A 22,293-nucleotide genomic window follows, 5' to 3' on the forward strand; every position below is an offset into this window, starting at 1 on the left:
TTTTGAGTTTTTGCATTAGTTTTTGCAGTTTTTGGGTTTTTTTAATGTTTTTCCATCTGAAATGCAGCTAAGTTCGCCTTTCGCAAAACCCCTTTCAAGTTTTCTGCGTGGGTTAATCAGTATTTTTAATGGGTGAATAATTATTATCTTGCTTTTTTTGACGAAATTTGAATTTTTTTAATGCTCTGAAAGTTATTTTTTACCTACTTTATTGATCTTTCTGGGCCAGGTAAAATTTTTCATGGCTTGAAACTGGATTGCTGGATGATTTCTGAAGACTGCCAAAGTTCCTAAAGATTTTAATATTACGAACTTTATCTAAATTTTAATAAATTTGAATTTTCAAATTTTTAAAATTTTTGTCAATTTCTTTATTTATAGATCTTCAAGGGTTAGTTTTTTTTCAAGAGTCTTGCTGATAGGTTACTGGATAGGCTCGAGCTGCAGGCAGCGGAAAAGGTCTTTCAAATTAAAATTTTTGCCAAATTTAGAATTTGTGCATAAATTTTTTGCAATTTTTGTGTTATTGTTTTCAATCTTTAGTGCAAACAATGAACCCCTTTCAATTTTGCGCGTGGGTTAATAAGTTTTTTAAATGAGTGAATAATTTCTAACCTTTAAGGTACAACATTCAAGAATTGGGTTGTATCGTTTCTCCTGTCTTTTTTAAGATGTTTTCTCACCTTTATAATGACTTTGTACTTTCAAAACGGGATGAATAGGTAAAGCTCAGCGGGCATCAAGTTTCATGAAAGACTCTTAGCCGCGTTAAGTGTTCCTTCAAGCAGTTAGAGTGGTGAAGCTACTGGGAAGGCCGTAATTAAGGCTAAGGTCTTTTTAAGAAGTTTTTGAGCCCAAAATAATTATTTTTGCTTTTGTGTTTTTTCGAGTTTCTTGTTAGGCAGTCTAAAATTAGGTTAGTAGAAGTGGATGAAGGTCTTTTGCAAGAAATTATTTTTTAACGATCATTTTAAGAGCTCTATGTTTTGGTACTCGAAGCTTAAACACTCAAATTTACACTAATTTGTTCAATAAAGTATTTCCAGCCGTAGGGGCCAGGGAACCTCCTCCAGGTTTTGATGTGTTACTGAATAAATTATTACTTATGTGAAGATAGAATGGTTTTTTGTTTTTTTTTCAATTTGACTAATTTTAGCGTTTTTTTATAACTTGCGGTTCTTCTGAATTTTTTTGAAACTTGTCATTTGTGACTTTTTTTACCCCCAGGGGCCAGAGAGCCTCCTGTGAAGTTTGATAGTAGATTATTGTAGTGGAGTGGTAGTCAATGGAGTGGTATTCTATATTTTATTATCGTGCATTTTTTTCGACGAATTTTGAATTTCTTTAATGCTCTGAAAATTATATTTTACCTACTTTGTTAATGGATCTTCAGGGGTCAATTATTTTTTAATGAGTCTTGCTGATAGGTTACTGGATAGGCTCGAGCTGCAGGCAGCGGAAAAGGTCTCTCAAATTAAAATTTTTGCCAAATTTAGAATTTGTGCATAAATTTTTTGCAATTTTTGTGTTTTTTTAAATGTTTTCAATCTTTAGAGCAGACAATAAACCCCTTTCAATTTTGCGCGTGGGTTAATAAGTGTTTTAAATGAGTGAATAATTTCTAACCTTTAAGGTACAACATTCAAGAATTGGGTTGCATCGTTTCTCTGTCTTTTTTAAGATGTTTTCTCACCTTTATAATGACTTTGTACTTTCAAAACGGGATGAATAGGTAAAGCTCAGCGGGCATCAAGTTTCATGAAAGACTCTTAGCCGCGTTAAGTGTTCCTTCAAGCAGTTAGAGTGGTGAAGCTACTAGGAAGGCCGTAATTCATGGTTAAGGTCATTTTAAGAAGCTTTTGAGCCCAAAATAATTATTTTCGCTTTTTTTTCGTGTTTTTTCGATTTTCTTGTTGAAGCAGTCTAAAATTAGGTTAGTAGAAGTGGATGAAGGTCTTTTGCAAGAAATTATTTTTTAACGATCATTTTAAGAGCTCTATGATTTGGTACTCGAAGCCTAAACACTCAAATTTACACTAATGTGAAGTTTGATACTTGTCATTTTGTGACTTTATTTACCCCCAGGGGCCAGAGAGCCTCCTGTGAAGTTTGATAGTAGATTATTGTAGTGGAGTGGTAGTCAATGGAGTGGTATTCTATATTTTATTATCGTGCATTTTTTTCGACGAATTTTGAATTTCTTTAATGCTCTGAAAATTATATTTTACCTACTTTGTTAATGGATCTTCAGGGGTCAATTATTTTTTAATGAGTCTTGCTGATAGGTTACTGGATAGGCTCGAGCTGCAGGCAGCGGAAAAGGTCTTTCAAATTAAAATTTTTGCCAAATTTAGAATTTGTGCATAAATTTTTTGCAATTTTTGTGTTTTTTTAAATGTTTTCAATCTTTAGAGCAGACAATAAACCCCTTTCAATTTTGCGCGTGGGTTAATAAGTGTTTTAAATGAGTGAATAATTTCTAACCTTTAAGGTACAACATTCAAGAATTGGGTTGCATCGTTTCTCTGTCTTTTTTAAGATGTTTTCTCACCTTTATAATGACTTTGTACTTTCAAAACGGGATGAATAGGTAAAGCTCAGCGGGCATCAAGTTTCATGAAAGACTCTTAGCCGCGTTAAGTGTTCCTTCAAGCAGTTAGAGTGGTGAAGCTACTGGGAACGCCGTAATTAAGGTTAAGGTTAAGGTCTTTTTAAGAAGTTTTTGAGCCCAAAATAATTATTTTTGCTTTTGTGTTTTTTCGAGTTTCTTGTTGAAGCAGTCTAAAATTAGGTTAGTAGAAGTGGATGAAGGTCTTTTGCAAGAAATTATTTTTTAACGATCATTTTAAGAGCTCTATGTTTTGGTACTCGAAGCATAAACACTCATATTTACACTAATTTGTTCAATAAAGTATTTCCAGCCGTAGGGGCCAGGGAACCTCCTCCAGGTTTTGATGTGTTACTGAATAAATTATTACTTATGTGAAGATAGAATGGTTTTTTGTTTTTTTTTTCAATTTGACTAATTTTAGCGTTTTTTTATAACTTGCGGTTCTTCTGAATTTTTTTGAAACTTGTCATTTGTGACTTTATTTACCCCCAGGGGCCAGAGAGCCTCCTGTGAAGTTTGATAGTAGATTATTGTAGTGGAGTGGTAGTCAATGGAGTGGTATTCTATATTTTATTATCGTGCATTTTTTTCCATGAATTTTGAAATTCTTTAATGCTCTGAAAATTATATTTTACCTACTTTGTTAATGGATCTTCAGGGGTCAGTTATTTTTTAATGAGTCTTGCTGATAGGTTACTGGACAGGCTCGAGATGCAGGCAACGGAAAAGGTTTTAAAATCAAATTTTTTGCCAAATTTTTTCATTAGTTTTCGCAATTTTTGGTTTTTTAATGTTTTTCCATCTTAAATGCAGCCAAGTTCGCCTTTCACAAAACCCCTTTCAAGTTTTTTGAGTGGGTTAATCAGTATTTTTTAACGGGTGAATAATTATTATCTTGCTTTTTTTGACGAAATTTGAATTTTTTTAATGCTCTGAAAGTTATTTTTTACCTACTTTATTGATCTTTCTGGGCCAGGTAAAATTTTTCATGGCTTGAACCTGGATTGCTGGATGATTTCTGAAGACTGCCAAAGTTCCTAAAGATTTTAATATTACGAACTTTATCAAAATTTTAATAAATTTGAATTTTCAAATTTTTAAAATTTTTGTCAATTTCTTTATTTATAGATTTTCAAGGGTTAGTTTTTTTTCAAGAGTCTTGCTGATAGGTTACTGGATAGGCTCAAGCTGCAGGCAGCGGAAAAGGTCTTTCAAATTTAAAATTTTTGCCAAATTTAGAATTTGTGCATAAATTTTTTTGCAATTATTGTGTTTTTTTAAATGTTTTCAATCTTTAGTGCAGACAATGAACCCCTTTCAAATTTGCGCGGGGGTTAATAAGTATTTTAAATGAGTGAATATTTTCTAACCTTTAAGGTACAACATTCAAGAATTGGGTTGTATCGTTTCTCTGTCTTTTTTAAGATGTTTTGTCACCTTTATAATGACTTTGTACTTTCAAAACGGGATGAATAGGTAAAGCTCAGCGGGCATCAAGTTTTCTGAAAGACTCTTAGCCGCGTTAAGTGTTCCTTCAAGCAGTTAGAGTGGTGAAGCTACTGGGAAGGCCGTAATTCATGGTTAAGGTCATTTTAAGAAGCTTTTGAGCCCAAAATAATTATTTTCGCTTTTTTTCGTGTTTTTTCGATTTTCTTGTTGAAGCAGTCTAAAATTAGGTTAGTAGAAGTGGATGAAGGTCTTTTGCAAGAAATTATTTTTTAACGATCATTTTAAGAGCTCTATGATTTGGTACTCGAAGCCTAAACACTCAAATTTACACTAATGTGAAGTTTGATACTTGTCATTTTGTGACTTTATTTACCCCCAGGGGCCAGAGAGCCTCCTGTGAAGTTTGATAGTAGGTTACTGTAGGGGAGTGGTAGTCAATGGAGTGGTATTCCACATTTTGTTATGTATTTTTGGTGACAAATTTTGATTTTTTTATAGCTCTGAAAATTATGTTTCACAGACTTTATCGATCTTTATGTGCCAGTGAAATTTTTCCATGGCTTGAACCTGGATTACTAGATGATTTCTAAAGACAATGGAAGGCTCCATAGATATTAATATCATCAAGGGTATCAATATTCTAATAAAGCTTGGATTTTCAAATATTCGAAATTTTTGTCAATTTCTAAGCTGATATGGCTCTTCAAGGGCCAATTAATTTTTCAAGAGTCCGGTTGATAGGTTACTGGACAGACTCGAGTTCAATTGTTAGTTTTTTTCAAGAGTCTTGCTGATAGGTTACTGGATAGGCTCAAGCTGCAGGCAGCGGAAAAGGTCTTTCAAATTTAAAATTTTTGCCAAATTTAGAATTTGTGCATAAATTTTTTTGCAATTTGTGTTTTTTTAAATGTTTTCAATCTTTAGTGCAGACAATGAACCCCTTTCAATTTTGCGCGGGGGTTAATAAGTATTTTAAATGAGTGAATAATTTCTAACCTTTAAGGTACAACATTCAAGAATTGGGTTGTATCGTTTCTCTGTCTTTTTTAAGATGTTTTGTCACCTTTATAATGACTTTGTACTTTCAAAACGGGATGAATAGGTAAAGCTCAGCGGGCATCAAGTTTCATGAAAGACTCTTAGCCGCGTTAAGTGTTCCTTCAAGCAGTTAGAGTGGTGAAGCTACTGGGAAGGCCGTAATTCATGGTTAAGGTCATTTTAAGAAGCTTTTGAGCCCAAAATAATTATTTTCGCTTTTTTTCGTGTTTTTTCGATTTTCTTGTTGAAGCAGTCTAAAATTAGGTTAGTAGAAGTGGATGAAGGTCTTTTGCAATAAATTATTTTTTAACGATCATTTTAAGAGCTCTATGATTTGGTACTCGAAGCCTAAACACTCAAATTTACACTAATGTGAAGTTTGATACTTGTCATTTTGTGACTTTATTTACCCCCAGGGGCCAGAGAGCCTCCTGTGAAGTTTGATAGTAGGTTACTGTAGGGGAGTGGTAGTCAATGGAGTGGTATTCCACATTTTGTTATGTATTTTTGGTGACAAATTTTGATTTTTTTATAGCTCTGAAAATTATGTTTCACAGACTTTATCGATCTTTATGTGCCAGTGAAATTTTTCCATGGCTTGAACCTGGATTACTAGATGATTTCTAAAGACAATGGAAGGCTCCATAGATATTAATATCATCAAGGGTATCAATATTCTAATAAAGCTTGGATTTTCAAATATTCGAAATTTTTGTCAATTTCTAAGCTGATATGGCTCTTCAAGGGCCAATTAATTTTTCAAGAGTCCGGTTGATAGGTTACTGGACAGACTCGAGTTCAATTGTTAGTTTTTTTCAAGAGTCTTGCTGATAGGTTACTGGATAGGCTCAAGCTGCAGGCAGCGGAAAAGGTCTTTCAAATTTAAAATTTTTGCCAAATTTAGAATTTGTGCATAAATTTTTTTGCAATTTGTTTTTTTAAATGTTTTCAATCTTTAGTGCAGACAATGAACCCCTTTCAATTTTGCGCGGGGATTAATAAGTATTTTAAATGAGTGAATAATTTCTAACCTTTAAGGTACAACATTCAAGAATTGGGTTGTATCGTTTCTCTGTCTTTTTTAAGATGTTTTGTCACCTTTATAATGACTTTGTACTTTCAAAACGGGATGAATAGGTAAAGCTCAGCGGGCATCAAGTTTCATGAAAGACTCTTAGCCGCGTTAAGTGTTCCTTCAAGCAGTTAGAGTGGTGAAGCTACTAGGAAGGCCGTAATTCATGGTTAAGGTCACTTTAAGAAGCTTTTGAGCCCAAAATAATTATTTTCGTTTTTTTTTCGTGTTTTTTCGATTTTCTTGTTGAAGCAGTCTAAAATTAGGTTAGTAGAAGTGGATGAAGGTCTTTTGCAAGAAATTATTTTTTAACGATCATTTTAAGAGCTCTATGTTTTGGTACTCGAAGCCTAAACACTTAAATTTACACTAATTTGTTCAATAAAGTATTTCCAGCCATAGGGGCCAGGGAACCTCCTCCAGGTTTTGATGTGTTACTGCATAAATTATTACTTATGTGAAGATAGAATGTTTTTTTTTTGTTTTTTTTAATTTGACTAATTTTAGCGTTTTTTTATAACTTGCGGTTCTTCTGAATTTTTTTGAAACTTGTCATTTTGTGACTTTATTTACCCCCAGGGGCCAGAGAGCCTCCTGTGAAGTTGATAGTAGGTTACTGTAGGGGAGTGGTAGTCAATGGAGTGGTATTCCACTTTTTTTTATGTAATTTTGGTGACAAATTTTGATTTTTTTATAGCTCTGAAAATTATGTTTCACAGACTTTATCGATCTTTATGTGCCAGTGAAATTTTTCCATGGCTTGAACATGGATTACTAGATGATTTCTAAAGACAATGGAAGGCTCTATAGATATTAATATCATCGAGGATATCAATATTTTAATAAAGCTTGGATTTTCAAATATTCGAAATTTTTGTCAATTTCTAAGCTGATATGGCTCTTCAAGGGCCAATTAGGTTACTAAGCTGATATGGCTCTTCAAGGGCCAATCAGAGTCTGGTTGATAGGTTACTGGACAGACTCGAGTTCAAGTGTTAGTTTTTTTCAAGAGTCTTGCTGATAGGTTACTGGATAGGCTCAAGCTGCAGGCAGCGGAAAAGGTCTTTCAAATTTAAAATTTTTGCCAAATTTAGAATTTGTGCATAAATTTTTTTTGCAATTTGTGTTTTTTTAAATGTTTTCAATCTTTAGTGCAGACAATGAACCCCTTTCAATTTTGCGCGGGGGTTAATAAGTATTTTAAATGAGTGAATAATTTCTAACCTTTAAGGTACAACATTCAAGAATTGGGTTGTATCGTTTCTCTGTCTTTTTTAAGATGTTTTCTCACCTTTATAATGACTTTGTACTTTCAAAACGGGATGAATAGGTAAAGCTCAGCGGGCATCAAGTTTCATGAAAGACTCTTAGCCGCGTTAAGTGTTCCTTCAAGCAGTTAGAGTGGTGAAGCTACTGGGAAGGCCGTAATTAAGGCTAAGGTCTTTTTAAGAAGTTTTTGAGCCCAAAATAATTATTTTTGCTTTTGTGTTTTTTCGAGTTTCTTGTTAGGCAGTCTAAAATTAGGTTAGTAGAAGTGGATGAAGGTCTTTTGCAAGAAATTATTTTTTAACGATCATTTTAAGAGCTCTATGTTTTGGTACTCGAAGCCTAAACACTCAAATTTACACTAATTTGTTCAATAAAGTATTTCCAGCCATAGTGGCCAGGGAACCTACTCCAGGTTTTGATGTGTTACTGCATAAATTATTACTTATGTGAAGATAGAATGTTTTTTTTTGTTTTTTTTTAATTTGACTAATTTTAGCGTTTTTTTATAACTTGCGGTTCTTCTGAATTTTTTTGAAACTTGTCATTTTGTGACTTTATTTACCCCCAGGGGCCAGAGAGCCTCCTGTGAAGTTTGATAGTAGGTTACTGTAGGGGAGTGGTAGTCAATGGAGTGGTATTCCACATTTTATTATGTAATTTTGGTGACAAATTTTGATTTTTTTATAGCTCTGAAAATTATGTTTCACAGACTTTATCGATCTTTATGTGCCAGTGAAATTTTTCCATGGCTTGAACCTGGATTACTAGATGATTTCTAAAGACAATGGAAGGCTCTATAGATATTAATATCATCGAGGATATCAATATTTTAATAAAGCTTGGATTTTCAAATATTCGAAATTTTTGTCAATTTCTAAGCTGATATGGCTCTTCAAGGGCCGGCCAATTAATTTTTTAAGAGTCTGGTTGATAGGTTACTGGACAGACTCGAGTTGAAGGCAGCCGAAAAGGTATTGAAATTAAAATTTTTGCAAAATTTAGAATTTTGCATCAAGCTCCGCATTTTTCGGAGTTTTTTTAATGTTTGTCCAGCTTTAGTCTGATGAGTATTTTAAGGGAATCATTTCTGATCTTTAGGGTAAAAGGTTCAAGAATTGGGTTCTACTAGTGCTCTCTTTTTTGTAAGATCATGATTTGGTACGTTTGAAACAAGATGAACGGGTAAAGCTCAATGCGCATCAAGTTTCATGAGAAGCCCTTAGCTGCGTTTAGAATTCATTCAAGAACTTAGAATGGTGAAGCTACTGAGAAGGCCGTAATTAAAGGTTAAGGTTTTTTAGAGTTTTTGAGACCAAAGTGTTTAATTTTTGCGTTTCTTCGTCTTTCTTCATTTTTTTCTTGCAACAGTCTAAAATTGTGGTTTGTAAAAGTTGATAAAGGCGTTTTCCGAAAATGTATATTTTAGTACTTTTATAAGAGCTATATCCTTTGTTACTCATAGCATAAACATGCAAATTTATGCTAATTTGTACGATTTCAAGTGTTTTGTTAAATTTTGTCTATTTTTTAGTTTTCTTACCCCTAGGTTGATAGGTTACTGGACAGACTCGAGTTGAAGGCAGCGGAAAAGGTATTGAAATTAAAATATTTGACAATTTTAGAGTTTTTGCATAAGTTTTTGCAATTTTTCGGTTTTTTGTGAATAATATCTGATCGTTAGGGTAAAAGTTTCAAGAGCTATAGCAATAATTAATATTTTTGTTCAGTTTGTTTGGTTGTTTTGGTTTCTCCAGTTGTGGGATTTTTTGCCTTTTTGGCCCGAATGTTATTTAATACGCTTGTCAGATGCAGTAGTCGTGACTTTCTCAATTAGTTGTGACTTGGTTTGTATTTTAGGACTTGTATTTTAGGTTTTTATTTTTTAATTCGCTTTACCTTTAGATCACGGTTATTTTTTAAGTAACGATTTTCACGCTTGACTTCTGACTTAGTTCACTCACTGTTTCAACTGAACAGATTTTAAATTCTTTCACAAATTGAAGTACTCAATGTAATGAATACGGTCAAAATCAAAAGATCAAAAGAAACGGGATAAGCATTAAGCATTAAAGCCCGGTCATTAAATCGTAGTGCATTAGGTTATCAAAGTTCAGTAAAGCGATTGCTAGCTGGCATTAGTATTATGCTTAATAGCGTTACCTTTAAAAGCTGAATTAAGTCTAGTTTTATACACACCAAAAAATGATTAAAAAATTGGCACTAAAAATTCTGTTAGTTTCTATCTTTTTTTCTTTTTTCTGTTTGAATGCCAATATGCGTCAAGCTGGTCAACGGCGGCTATTTTCCGGCAATTTTCCGGTTATGTTATTAATCCTGTTGTTTTTAATGCTGTTTTTGGCTTGACCGATTTTTTGTCTGACTCTTTTGACTTTTCGTCCTCAAAAACGGAATAAACAGCTAACGCCCGGAGGGCATTAAGTTTTCTTTGTGTTGCAGCCTACTCTTCTGCAGCTATATTTGTGCTCTAGTTAATCTTTGTTTTAATTGATTTTAAAAAATTTTTTTCTACCTTAATTTTTTATCTGGTCTGATTTTTCTCAGATTGTTTTATATAGTTCAATACTCATAGTTTGTAATAAGAAAACTTGGATGTTTTTGAAGGGGTACTGTGGGTGAGTGGGTTGAGCAGATGATCCACATAGCAGCTGTTCAACACCACTGGTCAGTTGTGAGACACTGCAGTGGACTACTCAAGAAGACTGTCGACTCACTCGCACCAGCTGTCACTAATATTCTGGTCAGTTATCAAACACAAGAGAAACTTAATATATAGAACTTAAACCTCGTGATAATTTATTTGCTGTGTCATTCATCAGCAAAATCAGAGGCAGGCAAAGTGAGTGATTATACTTTCCGTGTTTTGAGGTTGGGGTGATGCCTAATTGACTTAGTGCCTAGTTTTGTATCCTCCTAAGGAAAATAAAATGGTGAACGCCTTGTAGTGCTAATTAAGCGCGCTGCGATGAGAGAGCACTGTTGGTAGACATCAATTGATCCACGCTTTTCGCATTATAGACTTCTGATCTTCCACTTCCCATTGACGTAAAAATACCAGTGGCAGCTAATTATGGTTGCGGGATTAGAATTGGGAAAAGTCCACAGATCCTACCAAAAAAACCAAAAAAAATGTGCAAGTTGCAGTAAGCTAAAGAGTTGTAAGACAAAACAATCCAAATGACTTCAAATTTAGACACTTTAAGTGAACTAGGTGGCGAGTATTAAGTCGTTTTAGGTGTCTGGCAGATTTGTAACGATCGGTGTTTTTGGACATAAAGAGGAGCTTATAGTGAGCACCATTTTGCCAGCCCAAATGCATCAGATAATATTTGACTGCTGCCTTGACATTGACCCAAGAGAAGCTGTCTTGCAACAAGAGGTATGTGAGCATTCGAAGATCATATAACCACCCCATATCATTCACAGTAAAAATAGGTTTTATTGATTCAAACAAGCAAAGCGCTACGGAAACAGATGTCTGGTCTGTTTGTATCATCTAGTTGATCATATAAGATAATATTACGTAACTGCTCTAAATAATTTCTCACGTTACAGTCAGATATTTGCAGTAGAGATCGTTTTTCTTCTTCCTCTCCCCTGTACGTTGTTGTATTTACAGGTCCTGATTAGCTGCAGCAAATTGGTGCTAAACTGTAGCGAACTGTTCAAAGGCATGCTCAAGATCAGAATTGGCTGGATCATTCAGCTCATGAAAGAGGAGTTCTTCAAGCAACAAGCAGAGCACCGCAAGGATGATGGAAATATATCTTTGAACGAAATTAGAACTCCTGACACATCGGGTGTTGAAAACGAGTTCTTTGGGCTGAGTCCTAGACAGATCAAGGAACTTCTAAGAGAGGTGCTAGCCATTGATGTTTCTCAGAGGAGTTGGAAAGAGCAACGAAGTATCGATGGATCACTCAATAGGTAAACATTTTTTAATAGCCGCACAGCGATAGCTGGGGCTATTTTTGGCCTTCTCTTGGTTTTTTTTTTCGTCGTCATGATTTTTGTTAGGACCATATGACGTCACAGCCAGTTTTTGTTCATTCGTTCATGCAATTTCAACTGAATTGCATGTGTGACGTCATTTTTTGCCCTTAGTGGAGCGAGTTTTTTTTTGTTCATGCGCGTGATTAAATTTTTGGTCACACTTGACTTACCTCACTCTCAAAAATGACTTCCTCACTTTGAAATTGACTTTTGTTTACTTTAATTCAAAGAGTTAAGGTCAAATGGGTGTCTGTCACTCTAAATGAAGGTTATTTGAGATCAGCTAATTGAGGCAGCAATAACTTATACAGATTTTTAATCAAAATATAACAGATCGGCCTTCAATGAAAAGACGAATTTTTTTGGTCTGTCTTTTTTACTGTTTTTTTAGACTGCCGATCTACGAATATTGCGGCTATTTTCTAGCAATCTGCCAGCTATGTTTGTAATGGTCTCATTTGAAGAATAGTTTAAGCGACAGCGCATATACAGGTTCTTAAAATGATGATTTTAAGTTATGGTCTAAGGTTTTTAATTGCTCTTGAACGAAGTTCATAGCAATTATTGTAAACGTGTGTATGTTTTTTATGCAAAATTTTTGCGTGACAATTTTGACTTTTCGAGTGACTTTTAAGCCCCTGACTTTTTGCGTTTCGTGTGATCTGAAATTTGCTCTCAATCACAATTTCAAGCAGCTGAACTCAATTGGCGGCAATTTAATATCAAAAGTCAAATCAAAAATGCCATTTTTCTCTTTAAATCTTAATAGTGGTATATGTGAATCTCTAATGTGGTTATTTGAAGCCCACTATTGAACTTCTTAGTCCCATTTAGGCTCCCCCTCCTCCTCCTTCCCCCCCCCCCCCCCCCCCGACTGAAGCAGGCTGCAATTGATTAGAGCTCCCACTTGTCGTTCGAGAGCAATTCTTCCGACTTTTAGTCGGTTATGTTATTTAAATCGAGGCCTCACAACTAAGAGTAATTTTTACTAGATACCGAGTATGAAAATCAAAAAATTTTCAATTCAAATTGAAACTGATGATTTCAAGTCCAAAACCTTTGCTGCAAATCAAAGGTTTTCAGTTTGCACTGGAATAAAAACATCGCTTAAGTTGGATATATTAATTTTGTTTCTTGTTTGAAACATCTTTTCCGAACTCTTTGCAAAAACTACGAAAATGGAGAATTTGAAAACAGCGTTAGCCATCTAATTTTTTGCCAATAGTTTTGTCTGACGAAAGAGCATAATTTGTTGTTCAGTAAAACCTTGTCGATCCTCCATATCTCTCGCCAAAAAATGCTTATTTGGACTGAAGTTTTTTGGTGTGAGTTTTTATTGTGAGACATACTAATGCTTCGAATGGATCAATGTCTTGAATTAAAAGTAATACCGATAGTTGATAGAAGACGTTGTCTGACATCGCGTTCAGGAACGCCAGTTGTTGAAAGGTAGCCTATTGTTTCGATATGTCCTTATGTTTCATTCTAAATTGTTTTTTCAGCTATTTGCTTTATTGAATCAATTTTGTTTTTTTTTAATATGGTGAAATTGTAAATTGTGTGTTTTAGACGCCTCAGGATGACATTGATGTTGATTGTTATGACTTTTTGACCTTTTAGAGCTTTATTGAACTATAGCCTGTTTTGTGTTTTGTTATGCATGTTCATATGTTATATATCCATGATGCTTTCGCAGCCGAAAAATGGTATAAGTTATGAGCAGTTTCAAAGAACTGTGGTGTTGATTTTCAGCACGAGGACATTCGCTTTCCCATTCTTCCAATTCTGTAATAGTAATCATGACTCGATTAAGTTTACTGTTAAGCACAAAACCTAAGCGCAGAGTGGGAATTTTTTTTCTTTAATCCGTTAGTTGAAGATTTAAGTACCACAGTGTTGTTAATCATCAGATTATTATCACCCATTCTAGTTAACGGAAAATAGGTGCTAATTTGATTATAATTAATTGTAGCTGAGTCTGATTGTGTTTTAGGTCTCCATTTAAGTTCTACGACAAGTTCTGGTCTGTGCTCGAGAAGTGTCCTCTTGGGGTGCAACTAGGTCGCTTTCTCATTCCACAACAACCTACTCTTAGTGAGATGACCAACTATGATCTCAAGTTTTCCATGCTTGTCGAGGAAATGTTACAGGTCAGGTCAATGTGCAACAATTTTTATTTGCCCCAAAAAATGAATTGATTCATGTATTGCGCTACATAGTCTGTAGGGTGAGATTTGTAGAAAACAATTTGGTAGTGCGATTAGAATAATTATGACATCATATATAAATTTCATGTTACATTTAACCGCAAAAATGGTTTTTCTCATTGTTTATGCTTTACTGAATCTGATGTGATCTGGGAATCGGAGTGTGATAATCATCTTTCAAATTGCTCAAATGGTTAGTGAAAAAATGTGCCGTTAAGAATTTTTTGGTTTTGATTTTTTCCGACCATTCCCTAGAAATGTTGGCCATTTACATCCAAAATGGCACCTTTTCAGCTAACAGGTTTATTTTGTTTTATTTTGTTTTATTTTGTTTTGGATTGTTTATACGTTTGTGGTATTTTGTTTAGGTTGTGAAGAGTCCGAACTACAGGCAAATTCTGATCGAGGTATTCTTTTTACTTCTCTTATGTTCTCGTTATGAAATCGGTGATCTTGGTCTCGCTGAATTAGCAATTATAATAAGTACGAGTTGTTACGAGCACCCAACTACTCATATTGCTGAGCTGACCAAAAAACGAGTTCTTTTACTGCGATTGATATCAGTTGAATTATTTCTGGTGATTCCAAATAACTTTGCCAATCAACTATGTTGATGCCCTTAATTGTTAATTTGAACAGATGATGATGATAACACACACTGTATTCGAGCGCAACCCTGAGCTGAAATGCACCGAGTGTGTTTTGAACTTGGACCAGCTGATGGAAGAGGCGGTATCTTCCTACGCATGTGATCACATGGGCAAAGAGGGCTACCCCAAAGAGGCATATCCTATAGAACCAAACAGTCACGTATTAAAAGACAGATGGTATGAAGTCTGTAAAGCACTTAACTTTCCATGCCTTAAGGTTTTCTGAATAAGGTATTAATTTTCCAGGCTTGCCTCGATGCTTTTGAGTTTTTCGATTTTTAACTGTCTGTCGCAAGTTTTTTGGGAACAAATTTTTTTGGTCTAATAGAAAGAAGGGTTAACTTTTTGCCTGACCTTTTTTGAGTGATTTTGCAGAAATTTTCAGTGTTTTTATAACTGCGAAGCTGAGCGGATATCTTGATTTTTTTATAGCTGCGAAGCTGTAAGCTGAGCGAAGCTATATTGCGGTGCTCTTGGTTTTTTTACGACTCGAAGAGGAGTATTGGTTTTCTTAAGGTTTTTTACGACTCGAAGAGGAGTATTGGTTTTCTTAAGGTTTTTTTTCTACCGGAAGTACTATTCGTTCAGACGATGTTTTGACCTAAAAGCGAAAGCGAGTAAAATTGCAGTGTGAACTAATTTTTTATGAGCGAGAGAAGTTTTTTGATCATGCGCTTAGTTTAGTGAATGACTTTTTGACATTGAAAAGTAGTTTTCGACTGAATGGCACATATAGATAACCGTTTTTAACCGTTTTTTCGTCTAAGTGGCCTAGTTTTTTGCTTGTGATTTGGTTTTTTGTATAAATAATTTTTAATCGATGCTATGTTGAAATGTAAACCCCGGAAATTGATAGCACAGTATTTTGCATAGCCTGAAATTGCGTTTCAAATGCGAAATTGGCACATATTTCTTGATTTTTTAGTTAATTTTTGGCTTTTTTCTATTAATTTCTTCATTTTTGGATCTTTTAGCTGTTTTTTGTCAAAAATCAGTTAATATGGCCACTTACCATTGATAATTCATATACTCAATGCCTCTTTCTACCTTGATGTAATTTTGTTTCATAAAATTGTACATTTGCTAATCCGATTTTCGTAGTTTTTTGCCAATTTTTTTCAGTTTTTTGTTTGTATTTTGCTTTTAATTACTAGAAATAGTATTTTGGGGGACATGAGGGACTTTAATTTCGTTTCAATAAAAATGCAATCATTTTTTGGTGTTAAGTTTTTGAAAAAGCAGATAAATTTTTTCATAAATGCAATCTTAATTATTTTTTGACCACTTTTTTGCAAAATGTTTCATTGTTTCACAGTCTGAATTCCGCTTTTTCTTGTTTTATTCTCTTGAGCAAGTTAGATTTTTGTCTCGAATGACTCGTTGTCTTTTCTATGTCTCGAATGCTGATCAATGAAATGTACTCGTTTTTCTTGAGTTTTTTAAATTTGATTTTTAACTTTAAAAAATCAAGAATTGGTCTTTTTGTTACGGTGTTCCTAACATTGTGTCCATATTCTTCACGTTCTTGTTTGTATCATTCTAATTTTGTCCTGGTACCTACTTTTATATTCGTTATATTGATTTTTTCAGTTGTTAAAAAATTAAATTCAGCTTTTTCTTAGATCTTGGTTTCTTCGGTTTGCAATTGATTTAATTCAAAATAAGGCAGTACTGGGAGTTTGCTAGAAAGTCTTTTCCAACATTTCTACTTTTTACTATTCATTGCAAATTTCTTCCGGGCTTGGTATTGTTTTTAGGCGATTTTTTGCCTTTGAATAATATTCTGTTGCTTTTGTTTTTCTATGATTAATTTAATTTTTGTATTAGTTTGAAATCATGTTGTCTAGCATATATACAACGAGGAAGAATCATGTATTATTTTTGATTTAATTGCCGTGATTAGAAATCTAATTGTATTGGTTCTCTGATTCTTAAGTTTGAGCACTCTTTTTTGAATAATTTTGACTTTCCTGTCTTTTTTGAAAAGTTTCTATCTGCCATTTGCTTTCGCGATCTTTTTGAAATTAGATTCAATAACTATCTGAGGGCAATTGATGGCCCTGTCAGCTTTGTCCGGCTATCAGTTTCTTGACGATCCTAAAAATTTCAGACTTTTTTAACGCTACCAAAGGTTTTCAATAATAAAATTTTGCTGCATTTTCTTTCTCTTGGTGACAGTGGTTTAAATTTCACCGATTTTTAGATCAGACCCGGGGAGGTAATGAGTTAATGATTTAATACAAAAGTTAATGGCTTCAGCTTTTTGTGAAGTTTTGGTGATTCGAGTCGCTTCCGGAATTCTTCCGGCTATGTTTTTTTACCGGAAGTACTATTCGTTTAGACGATGTTTTGATCTAAAAGCGAAAGCGAGTAAAATTGCAGTGTGAATTAATTTTTTTCGAGCGAGAGAAGTTTTTTGATCATGCGCTGCGTTTAGTGAATGACTTTTTGACATTGAAAAGTAGTTTTTGACTGAATGGCACATATAGATAACCGTTTTTAGCAGTTTTTTCGTCTAAGTGGCCTAGTTTTTTTGCTTGTAATTTGGTTTTTTGTAGAAATAATTTTTAATCGATGCTATGCTGAAATGTAAACCCCGGAAATTGATAGCACAGTACATTGCATAGCGTGAAATTGCGTTTCAAATGTGAAATTGGCACATATTTCTTGATTTTTTAGTTAATTTTTGGCTTTTTTTTCTATTAATTTCTTCATTTTTGGATCTTTTAGCTGTTTTTTGTCAAAAATCAGTTAATATGGCAACTTCCCTTTGATAATTCATATACTCAATGCCTCTTTCTACCTTGATGTAATTTTGTTTCATAAAATTGTACATTTGCTAATCCGATTTTCGTAGTTTTTTTGCCAATTTTTTTCAGTTTTTTGTTTGTTTTTTGCTTTTAACTAATAGAAATAGTGTTTTGGGGAACATGAGGGACTTTGATTTTGTTTCAATAAAAATTCAATCATTTTTTGTTGTTAATTTTTTGAAAAAACAGATAAATTTTTTTCATAAATGCTGTCTTAAATATTTTTTGACAACTTTTTTGCAAAATGTTTCATTGTTTCGCATGTCTGAATTCTGCTTTTTCTTGTTTTATTATGTTCAGCAAGTTGGATTTTTGTCTCGAATGACTCGTTGTCTTTTCTATGTCTCGAATGCTGATCAATGAAATGTACTCGTTTTTCTTGAGTTTTTTAAATTTGATTTTTAACTTTAAAAAATCAAGAATTGGTCTTTTTGTTACGGTGTTTCTAACATTGTGTCCATATTCTTTACATTCTCGTTTGTATCATTCTAATTTTGTCCTGGTACCTACTTTTATATTCGTTATATTGATTTTTTCAGTTGTTAAAAAATTAAATTCAGCTTTTTCTTAGATCTTGGTTTCTTCGGTTTGCAATTGATTTAATTCAAAATAAGGCAGTACTGGGAGTTTGCTAGAAAGTCTTTTCCAACATTTCTACTTTTTACTATTCATTGCAAATTTCTTCCGGGCTTGGTATTGTTTTTAGACGATTTTTTGCCTTTGAATAATATTCTGTTGCTTTTGTTTTTCTATGATTAATTTAATTTTTGTATTAGTATGAAATCATGTTGTCTAGCATATATACAACGAGGAAGAATCATGTATTATTTTTGATTTAATTGCCGTGATTAGAAATCTAATTGTATTGGTTCTCTGATTCTTAAGTTTGAGCACTCTTTTTTGAATAATTTTGACTTTCCTGTCTTTTTTGAAAAGTTTATCTGCCATTTGCTTTCGCGATCTTTTTGAAATTAGATTCAATAATTATCTGAGGGCAATTGATGGCCCTGTCAGCTTTGTCCGGCTATCAGTTTCTTGACGATCCTAAAAATTTCAGACTTTTTTAACGCTACCAAAGGTTTTCAATAATAAAATTTTGCTGCATTTTCTTTCTCTTGGTGACAGTGGTTTAAATTTCACCGATTTTTAGATCAGACCCGGGGAGGTAATGAGTTAATGGTTCAATACAAAAGGTAATGGCTTCAGTTTTTTGTGAAGTTTTGGTGCTTCGAGTCGCTTCCGGAATTCTTCCGGCTTTGTTTTTGTTTCGTCGTCTGACGCTCTTTTTTCGTTTTACATTTGTTCACACAGCAAAGACTTCTTCCTCTCACTAACAACATTTGCGCGCGTGACGTCATTTCTCACTCGCTTTAGCGGAGGTTTTTAGGTTATTTGCGTGATTAGATTTTGATCATACGCGACTTACCTCACTCAATAAAATGACTTCTGCACTTTAAAACTTGAGTTTAATTTGAATTTGTTTAAGGTCAAAGGAACTCATATGTGCAGTAAAGGTCCCTAATAAGAGGCTTCTGTGGAATGAATGTAACAAGCTTTATTAATTAATCGCTGAAAGTTTTTTGGCCTCAGTTTTTTGAGCGGAGTCGATTTTTTTTCAATTTTTTGGCCTCAGTTTTTTGAGCGGAGTCGATTTTTTTTTCAATTTAGATCTGTATCTGTTTCTATCTCTATTATATGGTACGCAGGTCTATTCTTTCGCAGCTATTCCGGCAATCTGCCGGCTATGTTTACAATTCAAAGAATTAGAATTGTATTGGGGTGCTGTCTTGGATTATATAAGTGCTCTGTCTTTTTTTGTAAGATGTTTTCACAACTTTTTTCATGACTTCGGGCTTTTGAAAGGGGATAAATGGTTAAAGCTCGGCAGACATTAGGTTGCAATAGAGGAACTCAGCGGGTGTTAGTAGCCTTTTAGATGATCAATGTGTTGAAACTGTTATAAGGCTTCTTATAAGGCTTAGTTACCATCTCTAATAATTTTCGGTTTTGATACTTGTCCCCTGTATCCTCATCAAGGAACAGGATTATTTCTAACTATGAAAGGAAATCAAAATAGTTCGAACTTTAAAATGTTTTTGCACATCAGTCAGTTTTTTCAGTTCTTATTTTCTGTCAATCCTAAGGGGTGTATGGGAATCAATGGTGATTATGGGAATTGGCGACTACTATGTCAATGGCAATTTGGATGCTTTTCTGTTTGTTCTTGGTATATTTGTCTTTCCCCTAACTCGTACGGTATACAGCTATTAGCTGCAGGTGACTTATAGCACAATGAAAAATTCCGCATGCCCTCGCTTTGGCATCCCTGCTTTTCAGTGCAATTAGATCTTGCTGCAAAATTTACAAATAATGTTTTGTAATGGATCTCAAAATTTTCAGCATTTTATCGGGTGCATCTGTTTATTGGTTGTGCATATTTGTGCTGGATCAAATTTCGTCCGATCATTGGAACCTCTGAGTGACTTTGCCGGATGATCTCTGGATTTATTTCCGAGTGATGCAAATTGCTTCAATTCAGAATTTTAAACAGTTGCGCGCAATTGGCGACAGCTTACTACTACTGAGAGGCTAATGGCAAGCGCAACCAAACTGGTTTTGTTTTTTCTTTTCATAGCTGCCTCATCTTCTCGGCCGGCTATTATGGAGCTCCTTTTTACAACTCAAAAAATACAAATTGATTGTTTTGGGGCGCGTTCTTTTTTAAAGATCTGTTCACTCATTTTCTTGATTTTTGAAGTCAAATTGAAGCGATGATATTGGTCACGCCGAAACAGGAATTGGAGCGAAGCGAGTGGTTTTGCGGCGTAAATTTTTTCACTCTAAATTTAAAGTAGAGTGAGAAAACGTTGTTTGAGCAAAAATTCGCTTTCTAGCTTGTGGTTCTTTGTTTCATATGCGGCATTTTCGCTTTGATTTTTACTGTTTTTTCGATTTTTATAGAATTTTTTTCTAAATGGTTTTTGCAATCAAGTCTTAGTCCGTTCTAGGTCTAGCTTTTTGTTTGGTCAATAAGAATTCTTTCAATTATAGGTCAGGACTTGTCCTGCTATGTTTTTTACTTCGTCGAACAAGTTTTTTTTCGCTTTACCTCATTTTGCCGCTTTTTCGACGCTTTCCGTGGAATGATTTTGACTTCTCTAGGCTAGTTTTATTCATCTCTCATTCTGCCCAAAATGCTTTTAAACAACATTTGCTCAACAAAGGAATTCAAAAATAACAGAGTCAGTATAGAAAAAATTAAATCCGAAATAGAAACGGGATAAACCAATCAAGCCCAATGTTAGATGCCCAATACTTGAACTTCGTTCTTATTTAGTCTTAGTTACCATCTCTAATGCTTATTGGTTTTGATACTAGACCCTGTACCCTCTCACTGAGAAACAGAAGTATAATCAACTACAAAATGACGCCAAAATTGTTTGCTTTTAGTTTTTTTTTGCACAAATATTTTCTTTTTTTTCTATGCTTTCAATCCCAATCGTGGTTATGGGAATCAACGGCGGCTATTTTCAGGCAATCTGCCGATGTGTTTTTTCTTGCTAGTGGCTTATAGTAATCCCTTCTAGCGTCATTTTGAGCTGCATGAATTGAAGCGCCGTCACTTTAAGCCCACCGCCTGTCGTTTGCGATCGATTCTTTTCATTTGCTGATCCTATTTGAAATCCGCCGCCAGGTTCTCACAGACTATTTTAGATATTTGTAATAAACGTCCCTAATGAAAAAGCAATGAATTTTAACAATTTTCATTGATTTATCGCGGAATGTTTTTACATTGCTTTTTGAGCGTCGTCTATTTTTTTCAATATAGATCTGTATCTGTTTCTATATCTATTATACGGCACGCAAATCTATTCTTTCGGAGCTATTCCGGCAATCTGTCGGCTATGTTTTTGTTTTAGCTATTATTTGCTGGTTTTGTTTGAATAGGCTATACTTATATTATTAGGCTTGAGAGTTTTTTCAACGTTTATTTCTGGCTGTTTTTAGTTATTTTTGTGATATTGTTCCGTTTTATTTCATCTGTTGGGATTTGAATAAAGCCATATGATTTTTGGCATTTTAAATTATCAGCTTATGATATTATTTTAAAGCAAATATTTTTCGAGAAAATATCGCAAAAATAATGAGAAATGTTTTAACTATTTCATTCTCTTGCATGTTTTCTCATGTTCTCAAAATAAAAGAAGTTTGTTAGCCTATTTCGACTTGCCTACTGTTTTGTTCTTTCTTTTAATGACCCAATTGCATGAAAAAAGTTCCAAATGAATGAATTTCCAAATGTTCTAATTCTTAAATTGTTTCATTCTCAACGTTGGTTAGTGTTGTCAACTGCGGCTGTTTTCCCGATAATCCACCGGCTATGTTTTATTAATAGCCGCCCTCATCTTCTCAGCCGGCTATTATAGCGCTCCTATTTTTTTTTTACTTCGTCGAATAAAAAAATGTTTCGCTTTACCTCATTTTGCCGCCTTTTCAACATTTTGCGTGAAATCTTTTTGACTTCTCTAGGCTAGTTTCTCTCTTCTCTCATTCTGCTAAAAGTGATTTTGAACATCAGTTGCTCAGCAAAGCAATTCAAAATGAACAGAGTCAGTATAAAAAATTGAAGTCAGAAATAGAAACGGGATAAACCCATAAAGCCCAATTTTAGATGCCCGCTATTTGAACGTCGGTCCTATAAGTATTAGTAACCTCTCTCTAATGCTTATTGTTATTGATAGTAGCCCCTGTAGCCTCTCTCTAAGAAACAGAAGTATGTTCAACTACGAAATGCCATCAAAATAAATCGGACTTAAAAAAATGTTTTTGTACAAAAATCTTTTTTTTTTCAATATCTGTTATTTCAATCCCAATCATGCTTATTGGAATCAACGGCGGCTATTTTCCGGCAATCTGCCGGGTATGTTTTTTTTCAATCTCCATTTTATCTTCATAGAGTTTGTTGCTTCTGATCGCTTCTTATCTGTTGCTTCATATTATTCGAATGTCTCTAGTTACATTATCAATAACTTGTGCCAAAACAATACAATTTTTGTAACTATGAACTTGTCATTAGTTTCTGCCTCGTCTCTGAAATTTTTGCCAGTGAAAGTTCCTCTAAATAGCTGTCATGGGAATTAATGGAGGATTTTTTCTGTAATGTTTCAAACTTCGG

The 22,293-nt window shown here is 34.0% G+C and overlaps 1 protein-coding gene across 1 annotated transcript in view; it reads left to right on the top strand.

Moving 5' to 3' along the window:
- LOC142339673 (phosphorylase b kinase regulatory subunit beta-like) overlaps positions 1 to 22,293 on the top strand; it is a 105,418-nt gene that overhangs the window by 82,031 nt on the left and 1,094 nt on the right. The window contains exons 10-15 of the mRNA XM_075389891.1: positions 10,062 to 10,197; positions 10,693 to 10,836; positions 11,077 to 11,384; positions 13,444 to 13,600; positions 14,026 to 14,064; positions 14,297 to 14,484. Coding sequence (XP_075246006.1) covers positions 10,062 to 10,197; positions 10,693 to 10,836; positions 11,077 to 11,384; positions 13,444 to 13,600; positions 14,026 to 14,064; positions 14,297 to 14,484 — 972 coding nt within the window. The remainder of the gene's footprint in view (positions 1 to 10,061; positions 10,198 to 10,692; positions 10,837 to 11,076; positions 11,385 to 13,443; positions 13,601 to 14,025; positions 14,065 to 14,296; positions 14,485 to 22,293) is intronic.

The sequence above is a fragment of the Convolutriloba macropyga genome, chromosome 5 (genome assembly GCF_964194025.1).
Source record: "Convolutriloba macropyga chromosome 5, txConMacr16.3, whole genome shotgun sequence".
In the NCBI taxonomy this organism is placed as follows: Eukaryota; Metazoa; Xenacoelomorpha; order Acoela; family Convolutidae; genus Convolutriloba; species Convolutriloba macropyga.